General features: G+C 56.8%; 1 protein-coding gene across 2 annotated transcripts in view; it reads right to left on the bottom strand.

The window, feature by feature from the left end:
* Positions 1–5,922: 5,922 nt before the first annotated feature.
* Positions 5,923–9,879, bottom strand: part of GFI1B (growth factor independent 1B transcriptional repressor) — a 4,816-nt gene continuing 859 nt past the window's right edge. The window contains exons 2-6 of one of the 2 annotated variants that reach the window (XM_029203526.1): positions 9,666–9,806; positions 8,971–9,242; positions 8,244–8,381; positions 7,133–7,298; positions 5,923–6,101 (exon numbers count right to left, since the gene is read on the bottom strand). In XM_029203526.1, coding sequence (XP_029059359.1) covers positions 5,923–6,101; positions 7,133–7,298; positions 8,244–8,381; positions 8,971–9,242; positions 9,666–9,806 — 896 coding nt within the window. The remainder of the gene's footprint in view (positions 6,102–7,132; positions 7,299–8,243; positions 8,382–8,970; positions 9,243–9,665; positions 9,807–9,879) is intronic. The other variant, XM_029203527.1, reaches the window with a different exon arrangement.

Below are 9,879 nucleotides of genomic sequence, written 5' to 3'. Positions count from 1 at the left end.
TTATTCTGCAAAATCTATTTTCTGTTCAATTTTTTTTTTAGTAAAAGTACACACAAATCCAAGTCTCTTTTATAGATAGCATTGAGGGTGAAATCAACCCTCTTTCCCAGCCCCCAGAAGCAACGGCTATCAATGGTTTGATGGACCTTCTTCGGATTTGTTTCTCTAAGCGTCTACAAACGTACGTTGTGCTGTTTTTACAGAACCAGCACGCAATCGTGAAGCAAACGTTTCTCACTCCACACCAGCACCCAGGCTCCTTCTGGGTCAGTCCTTATAAAGCACACTGGATCCAGGGACTTACCTGGTGGCACAGGGAAGCCGCATAGATGCACAGTGGTTAAGAATCCGCCTGCCAATGTAGGGGACACGGGTTCGAGCCCCGGTCTGGGAAGATCCCACATGCCACGGAGCAACTAAGCCCGTGCGCCACAACTACTGAGCCCGCGTGCTGCAGCTACTGAAGCCCACGCACCCAGAGCCCGTGTTCTGCAACAAGAGAAGCCACCGCAGTGAGAAGCCCACGCACCTCAACAAAGAGTAGCCCCTGCTCGCTGCAACTAGAGAAAGCCTGAGCACAGCAACGAAGACCCAACGCAGGCAAAATAAATAAATAAATAAAAAAATAAAGCACACCAGCTCCTTTCAATGGCTGCTTGGATGACCATTGTCTGGGTGCACCATCGGTCACTTAGCCAGTCTCCTCTCCTGGGAGGTTAGGACGGTTGCAATTTGTTTTTTCCATTTGCAACAGGCTTCAGAAGATGATCTTGTAGCTAATCTGTGGCCCATTCATGACTACTTTTCTTTCACACAAATTCCTAGGAGTGGAATGGAGGGTCGGGGGTGAGCAAGTGTTGAAAAATCTATGCACTTGTGGGACTTCCCTGGTGGTCCAGGGGTTAAGACTCCTTGCTTCCAATGCAGGGGGCGCGGGTTCAATCCCTGGTCGGGGGAACTAAGATCGCGCATGCTTCGCGGCCAAGAAAAAAGAAAAGAAAAATCTATGCAGTTGAGCTGCGTTTCAAGGGTTCAGGGGAGGGGAGAGGGGATTTTAGAGGAGGGAATACCGTGGGCAAAGGGTGGGAAATGGCATCGGGAATTCCCTAAAGGCCTTTGGGGGAATAACAGGAAAGACTTGGCTTCCTGTCCAGAATCCCAGGGAAGTGGGATGGTGCGGCCGCGACGGTCTCCTGTGCGTCCTCCCTCCATCCCTGGGGGCTCCCCTCTCTGACCAGCCTCAGCAGGGAGCCAGGAGGAGCTCAGGGCAGCTGGTGCTGCTATCATCCCCAATATACTGACTCAGAACCTGACTTGGAACCCTTCCAGTCCCCAGTGTTCCCGCTGGGCTCCCCAGACCACACCGTGTGTCCACCATGGATTGTCTTTCTGAAGTTCAGCTCCCTTGTCTCCTGGGCTCCTCCCTTGGTCCAAAACAATCAACGGCTCGGGTGCCTTGGGAAGATTCTTCTGGGTCCTGGGTAGATTCTTCTGGGTCTTGGGTCTCTCCTGCTGCCCCTGGCCCGTGCCAGGCTCTGCCCCAAGGTGTGTGGCCCTCCCAGCTTTGGACGCTTCTGGCCAGCCCAGCTTCTTCATCATTCTCTGGTCGTGTCTCTTCTATCCCCTGTCCTCCACCCTCACCCTTTTATTCGTCCTGCTTCTTCCCTCTGGAGTAGCCTGTGCCAGCCTCAGGGGGAGCCCATCCAGGGCTGGGAAGGTTAGGTCATGGCCAGGGGCTGGACTTGATTCTGCAGGTGATGGACGGAGGCACACTTGGTGAACTTTCAGAACAGGTCCTATTCTTCTAGATGATCCAGAACCCTACATCCTTCCACTTCCCCCACTGCCCCAGCGCCCAGGCTCTGCCACCTCCATTCCCGCATCCATCCACGCCTTCCGGGCCAGTGCAGTCAGCTCTGGGCGGTCACGCTTGGGGACAGGCTGGGGTCAGCTCAGCCACCCGTGTGAATGCCTGGGCTGACCCTGGGAGGTGCATTTCCATCCTTACCAGTGATTTCCTTGGAGGGCCGCCGGGCACCTCCCAGAATGTCCCTCAGGGGCTGGCAGGGGCCCAGAGATGTTGCCTGAAGCTGACGCCCCTGGCAGGACATTTCATCGGAAAATGAATTCCGGTGCTGGTTTCTGCGCCTTAAGGTGACTGCTTTGTTTTAATATTAAAATTCTGGTTTTGTTACTTACCGTGGAGAATATCGATCCTACGGGTTGAGTTTCTGGCGCCATCCTGAAGCCTCACTTGCTCCACCCACGCCCTCCCAGCCCTCAGCAGCGGCAGCCCCTCATCTCCCCGTGCAGCCTCAGAGGCCGCCACTGGATCCGCGTTCTGTGTAAGCAGAGCCCCTTGGAGTTGTGCAGTCAACCCCACAGTTCTGGTGGAGAGGTCCCTAGGCTGGGCGGTCAGGAAACCTGGATTCTGTGTGACGTCGCTGCCGACCGCCCGTGTGACTGGGGCCACCGCTGCCCCCTCCCTGGGCCCGTACCCTCATGCAGCAAAGGGAAGCCACGGGCAGTCTTCACGGGGCTGGACGGGGCCTCCCGGTTCACAAGCTGTGACTCTGATGCTGGGAATCTCAGAGGGGGGGTGGGGAGTGGAAGCGGAGCGAAGGCTGAGGACGGCTGGCGGCACTCCCTCCACTCACAGACGGCAGCTGGGGGCCCTGCCGCACCCACTGAGTTGGGCCCCCAACCCCAGCATGATGAGCGCAGCCCTCGCATCCCTCAGGAGACGGGACTTTGACGGGGCCTCTGCTTCCACTGGCGGGAACGTTGCCGGTGGCTTGTGGCTGGCGCTAACCTGCAGGCCTTCTCCAGGGCCACAGCTCTGCGTGTGCAGGGCAGCCCATCCTTCCTGTGACCGCCCTGCGGTTCCTGCAGCTGGCTGAGGGGTGCGCGTGGGGAAGGGACAGCAGCCTGGCTCTCCCCCTCCACGCGGTGCTGACTCTCCCCGGGGAAGCAGGTTTTGCCGCCCCCCCCCCACATATCTGCCCACCCATTGGCCCCCTTTCTCTGCAATGTGTGTACAAATGGGGGTCCAGACCCCCTGCTCTGAGGCTGCAGGGCCCTCCCACCGTTGTGGGCACTCAGTGGAGGGGTCGATACACTAAATCCCCAGCTCCCGACCTCAGCAGGTGAAGAAAGACACACTGTCCGCCTGCTCTTCCTTGACCTGCCCTGCTGCAGAAGTTAGCAAACAAGGAACATGCAAAGTAGCTCTTCCGTGCGTGTGTGTGTGTGTGTGTGTGTGTGTGTGTGTGTGTGTGTGTCCGTCCTCTGGGAAGTTCAGGCTCACTCCGGGTTCAGAAGCCCAGGTGAGCCTGGCCCTGCTGTGTGGCTTTGGGCAAGTCCCTTCCCCTCTCTGGGCTACACGGTCCTCATGGGCAAGAGGAGGAGCGGGGAGCAGGTGTTCTCCAAGGCTCTGGTGGCTCTGGTGGGTTGGCTGCCAGAGGCTGTCTTCCTTTGACCTCAAGAGTGAGGCTTGCAGGACAGGATCTGAAAGCCTGCTGAGGGGACCAGACCACCCTCGTATGCAAATCCCGAACCTCCACCCCACCCTCTGCACACCTGACAGGTCTGTGTAGGGGAATTCTTGCTAAAGTAAACAGGAAGAGCCTTTGCAATGAACTACACCATGGGGTCCTGCCCAGCAATACCCAGAGCCTGGGAGTCAAGGGATTTACCATTCCTTAAGGAGCCTCAGAATCCTCTAGATTCACAGCGGAAGAGAGGAAACATCTGCAGGTGTCATTGGGAGGAAGGGTAGACAGAGACTCAAAGAAGAAGACTTGGATCAGATATCCTGATCCCAGCTCTGCACTTGCTTGCTGGGTGACCTTGGGCAAGATGGCCAACCTCCCTGAGCCTCAGTTGCCTGATCTGTAAAATGGGGTAATGACAGCTCCTTTGCAGAGGGCTAGGTGGGTTAGAGACGATGTATGGAAACCCTGAGCCCAGCTTGTTACCCGGAAGGGACTCATTCAGAAGTGTTCATTGTGGTGGGCCAGGGACGGGCTTAGTGCTGAAAGCTAGAGCCCAGAGGGAATTCCTTCTAGCAGAGCGGAAACTTACCCACAGATAACAGCCAGTCCAGGTTCAGTGGGTCCTGAGCTGTAAGCAGAGAGCCCGAAGAGCTCAGTTTAGAAGCAAGAGAAGACCTCTGGCTGGAATGACCAAGGGAGGCTTCCTGGAGGAGGCGGCATTTGAGCAGGCCTGTAGGATGGGCAGGATTTCAAGAGGGCACATTCATGGCCTACCAACACTAATCCTGTGTTAGGCCCTCCTCACTGCCGTATACTCGTGGCCTCAGGGGATCCTCCCAGCAACCCACAGGAAAGGATTGCTACGTTTACCATTTTATAGGGGAGGGGCCTCAGCCTGGAGTCAGCCAGCTAGTGAGGGACAAAACCAGGCTTAACTTAATCACACCTGCAAAGTCCCTTCTGCCTTATAACATTCACAGGTTCCAGGGGTTAGGACATGGATATCATCTTTGGGGGCCATTATTCTGCCTACCATGGTGATTCCATTAAGGACCTTGAGATGGGAAGGTTACCCTGGATGACCCAGATGGGCCTGATGTGATCACCAGGGTCCTTGCAAGAGGGGGGCAGGAAGGTCAAAAGCAGAGGAAGGAGGTGGGCTGATGGGAGGTCCAGGTGATGCACTTTGAAGATGGAGGAAGGGGCCACAAGCTGAGGGATGCAGGCGGCCTCTAAAAGCTGGGGAAGATGAGGAAACAGAACCTCCCCTGGGGCCTCCAGAGGGAATCAGCCCTGCCGATACCTTGACTTTTAGCCCCGTGAGACTCATTTTGGATTTCTGACCTCCACAACTGTAAGAGAATACGTGTGTGTGTGTGTGTGTGTGTGTGTGTGTGTGTGTGTGTTTAATGTTCTGGCTGTGCTCCTTGGCATGTGGGATCCTAGTGCCCCGACCAGGGATCAAACCCACGCCCCTTGCGTTGGAAGCACGGAGTCTTAATAAGTGGACCACAGGGAAGTCCCCCTTTGTGTTGTTTGAAGCCACCATGTTTGCGGTGATCTGTTAGAGCAGCCACAGGAAACTGATACAGCCCCAGCTGCATCCACCTTGCCCTCGCCTGGGGTCTTGTCACACGGGTCTCTCATGCCTCTGTTTCAGCACTTTATCAGTTTGGTCCCCCAATGTGTCTGTGAGCGACTATGGAGATTTCTATGCTTTTCAAGCCTCCCCAGCATCCCTCCCCAGAGCCTCAGGCACTAGCTTGCACCCAGTATGCGTTTAAAAAATGGTGGCGATATGTAAGTAAATCTGTGTCTTTTATTTACAGCTGTTGAGAGGAACAGGCTTTTGACAGCAGTAACTGCTGGTTTCCCCGTGGTCTGACCGCAGAACTAGAACCCCCGTGGCCTGAGTGCCGTCAGGAGTGGGGAACAGCCAGCACGTTGGCTGAAGCAGAGGGGTTCTAGGTCTCCCACTGGGGCAGGAGACAGCTCTGACCACCCATGACAGCCAGAAAGGGGCCTGCTGAAAACCGAGCTGACCAGATCCCCGTGAGCAGCAGGCAGGGGGAGGATTTCTCTGTGGGTCCCAGCTCTGGTCTGTTCTTGGCATCGCAGTGCACCTGGGGCTACTCTGGCCTCCTGGGCTCTGCCCCGGGGGCAAGGCACCGAGTCCTTAGACCTGTAGACAACATCAACTCAGAAAAGATCCAGCTGCCACACTTTGCAGCAGGAGAATTGTTGGTCCAGAGAGGGAAAGTGACTTGCCCGAGGTCACACAGCAATTTCGTGAGTCTCAAAACAAGCTTGACGAGTCCCGTCCAGTGCTGCCTCCAGGAGACTGGGGATCTGGGTGTGCGAGGCTGGCCTCCCTCCAGGTGACACGATCTTGGGGCAGGCCGGTCAGGAGCTGGGAGTGGGGACATCCTCACTTGAGGTTGTGCTGGCTCTCGCGGTGCCGCCGCAGGTCCACTTTACGCTGGAAGCCTTTGGTGCACAGCTCACAGCTGAAGGGCTTGAAGCCCGTGTGCTTCCGGCTGTGGGTGATGAGGTTGGAGCTCTGGCTGAAAGCCTTCCCACACACCTGGCACTTGTGTGGCTTCTCACCTGCGGGGCGGCAAGGACAGGGTCAGGGCCGTTTGGACCAGACCTGCTGCCCCAATGCCCTGCAGTTGTCCTCTGGAACTTTATTATGTTTTATCGCACGTTCACTTTAGAAAATAATTAGAAAAGGGAGACAGGAAAAATACAACTCTGACCACCCAACCCCTCGGCCAATTGTACCCCGGTTTTAAGGCAGGGACTGGGTCCACCTTGTTTTTCAATGAAGCCCAGCACCTGGTACAGGACCCTGCACAAAAGAGGCACTGGCTAACAGCTGAGGAATGAATGAATGGGGAATGAATGAATGAATGGAGGGATGAATGAATGGTTGGAAGAATGAGCGAATGGATGACCGAATGGGGAAAGAATGAATGGGGAAATGGATAAATGAATGGCTGGAAGGATGAATGAAAAAGTGACCAAATGGGGGAACAAATGAATGGATGGAGGAATGAATGACTGAATGACAGAGTGGGGAATGAATGAATGGAGGAATGAAGGAATGGATGACTGAATGAGCATGAATGAATGGCTGGAGGGATGATGAATGAGTGACCAAACAGGGAATGGGTGAATGAGTGGGGGACCAAAAGGGTGAGTAGCAGCATGAATGAATGAATGACCAAATGGGAAATGAATGAATGTGGGAATGAAGGAATGAATGGCTGGAGGAATGAGTGAATGAAGGAATGATGAACGAAGGAGAAATTCACCTGCTGGTCTCACTTCTACACACAGATTATCAGTGTCGACATTCTGCTATTTCCTTCCAGTACTTTTTCTAAGCAGTAAGTAACACAGCGTACCCCGCCCTCCTGTTGGAGCGGGGTGTCCTCCCCTGTGTAACCTGACACCCCCATCCCTCCCCACCCGGGGCCTAAAGCCCGCACCTTTCAACAGTGAAAGGTTGGGTGCCCGCAGGCTCTGTCTGGGCCCTGGGGTAGGGGGCTTGGTGGGGGCGGGGTGGGGGGAGGGTCGGCGGACCCAGGCCGGGGAGGAGCTCTGCTGGGGCAGAGCGCGGGCCTCGGCCTCACCGGTGTGGATGTAGGTGTGTTTCTTCATGTCCGACTTCTGGTGGAAGCGTTTGCCGCAGAACTGGCAGGGGTAGGGCCGCGTGTCCGAGTGGATGAGCAGGTGGGTGGACAGGGTGGACGAACGCTTGAAGGCCTTGCCACACATCCGGCACTCGAAGCTGCGCCCCTGCCGGAGGAAACGAGGCCCCGGGGGGTCAGGCACAGGTGGGGCCTCGCGACCCGGGACTGCCAGGCTGGTCGCGGGATTGGACCCGGCTGGGATCCCCTGAGGAACAGGACACTCCATTGGGGTGGCCTCGAGGATGGGGCCTGGAGGAGCAGGAACCAGGGACCCCCATTCCTGCCTCCTAGGAGGGGCCGAGGCCTGGCCCCTGAGTGGCCTCCTATTAGGGGATTTTTCCCTTGTGGTTTGTTTAAGCGGCTGAATTATTGGGGCCCAATTCTGGCTTCTGCCTCTTACTCGCCACGTGACCTTTGGCAAGTCATTTAACCTCCCTGGGACTCAGTTTCCCCATCTGTACATTGGGTCGTCATGGGTAGTGACCTCAAAGGATCGTTGGGAGGACTGGAGGTCGGGAACTGAGCTGGCAACTGGCACGTGGCACATTCTAACCATCTTTTCCTGCGTTTCCCACCTGAGCTTTTATATCTACCCAGGTGTTAGCAACTCAGGTCAGTGTCAGGTGCTTTCCCTGGAATGGGATTCTGAGGAAGGGATTTCGGCATCAGGTAGGGCTAAGTGGGATGAGATGAACATTTAAGCCTGATTTCAAGATTCTAAGAGTCAAGGGTCTCAGAGGTGAGAAACCTGTCCTGACCACCCAGGAGGTGGGGTCATTCCTCAGCATCACAGACATCTCGCTGCCCCTGAAATCCCACCTGAGCTCCTAGCCTCTTCCAACTGTACATGAAGCCAGCTTGGTCCATCAGGGACTCAAATATGTTAAGGGCGGGTGATGGAGACCCAGAGCAGGGCGGCAGATAATGAGGGCCCCCCGATCTGTCACCTTCAGGGGCACAGAGAGAGACCCGCCGAAGCCCCCTAGGCTTCCTGGGGGGAGCACAGAGCAGGAGTGGGAAGTGAGGGTGCTGTGCTCAGCCGGCTGCCCACCTGGGAGTGGACGTGCGTGTGCTGCTCCAGGCTCACTGCATGGCCGAAGGTTTTGCCGCAGACGTTGCAGGCGAAGGGCCGGGTCCCACTGTGGGAGCGGCGGACGTGCACCTCGAGCCCATGTGGGGTGGAGAACACCTGCAGGAGGGGCAGAGCATGAGGCCCCGGGGGTGCAGAGAGGGAGAGGGCCGGGGTCCCACCTCTGCACCCAGCTAAGCCACAGGTGGGTGTACAGGAAAAGGAACACTGGATTGCCGATTCTGCTGCCATGTGCTGTGTGTCCTGGGAAGGTCCCTTTCCCTCTCTGCAGCTGGCTTTCCTGTCTACAGAATGGAGTCTGGGAGTGGGGATCTGGAAGGCCCCTCCTGGCCCTATCTGGAGGCTCAATGGCGGTTAAAAAGTGGGAGTTGGGCAGAGCCAGGTTTGAATGCTGGTTGTGATATCTACTTGCTGCGTGCTATTGGGTAAGTGACTCAACGTCTCTGAACCTTAGCCCTTCGTCCACCTCCCGGGGCTCATGCATGTCAAGTGCTTAGCACAGGGATGAGCACATGGTCAGGGCTCAATGAATGGTTATGAGGGTGAATGCTGTGAGTCCTTGATCCCACCAGAGGACCCAAGAGTCACATCACAGGGGGCACCCAGCTCTGAACACTTGCAGCTGCCAGGGTGCTGGAGAGGCGATGCAAGCAGGACCCGAGAGCCCACCCGCATCCCGGCCACCCACCTTGCTGCACTTGATGCAGTGGTATGCGTCCAAGCCCGGGGAGTAGTGGAGGCTAAAGTCCAAGGGCGGCTCAGTGCTGGGCACCAGAGGGCTGCCATACAGGCTGACGGAGCGCTCCAGGAAGGCAGACTGCATGGTGGAGGGGGCCTGCTGGTAGCTGTGCCCATAGGATGAAGCCAGGGCATCCCAGGAGAATCTGGGCTTGTAGAACGGGGGTGAGTCGGAGGATGGCGAGCCCTCATCCTGGGGTCGGGACGTCACAGCAGGCCCCTCTGTGGAGAGTGGGACATATACCTAGTGGTGACATTAAAAGCAGGGCACCCACCCCCCGCCACCCTCCACTGTGACCTCATGCTGAGGCTTTGGTGTGTAGCCCCAATTATTTACTGGGGGGTGGTCTGGGTCCTCACTGTGGCTCCTTGTCTTTTCAGTCCAGAAATGTGCCCCAAACCCTGCAGAGTGCCCACCTCACCCACTACGTGGGCCTGTCCAGCTGCTTCCTCTGCCCCACCACACAGAAGCTCTCATGTGGGAATGAACTCCCCGTCCTGGAGGGATTCAAGCAGAAGCCTGAGAGCCCGGACTGTCGATCCTCCCTGACTCCACAACTCCGAGGGGCCCCACTTCCACAGGCCCATCCATCCTCCATTCCCCTTGCACCCGCTGGGGAGTGGCGGGGGTCCCCTGCTGGGTACCTGGGGCGGAGGCCATCCTGGTCATCAAGCTCTGGTCCAGCTCCAGCTCCGGCTCCCGTTTGAGGTCAGTCCAGTCCAGGCACTGGTTTGGGAACAGGGTGCTGAGGACAGGGTTGGTGCTCAGGACCTGGTCCCTGGCCACTGTGGGGAGACAAGACCGTCAGACTTCAGCTCTGGGAAGTCCGGAGGGACTGGGGGAAGGAGGGGCACTAGA

This window comes from Monodon monoceros, unplaced genomic scaffold (genome assembly GCF_005190385.1).
Source record: "Monodon monoceros isolate NGI ecotype Baffin Bay Population unplaced genomic scaffold, NGI_Narwhal_1 Super_Scaffold_5, whole genome shotgun sequence".
Classification (NCBI taxonomy): Eukaryota; Metazoa; Chordata; class Mammalia; order Artiodactyla; family Monodontidae; genus Monodon; species Monodon monoceros.
This window is presented reverse-complemented; position numbering and strand designations above follow the sequence as displayed.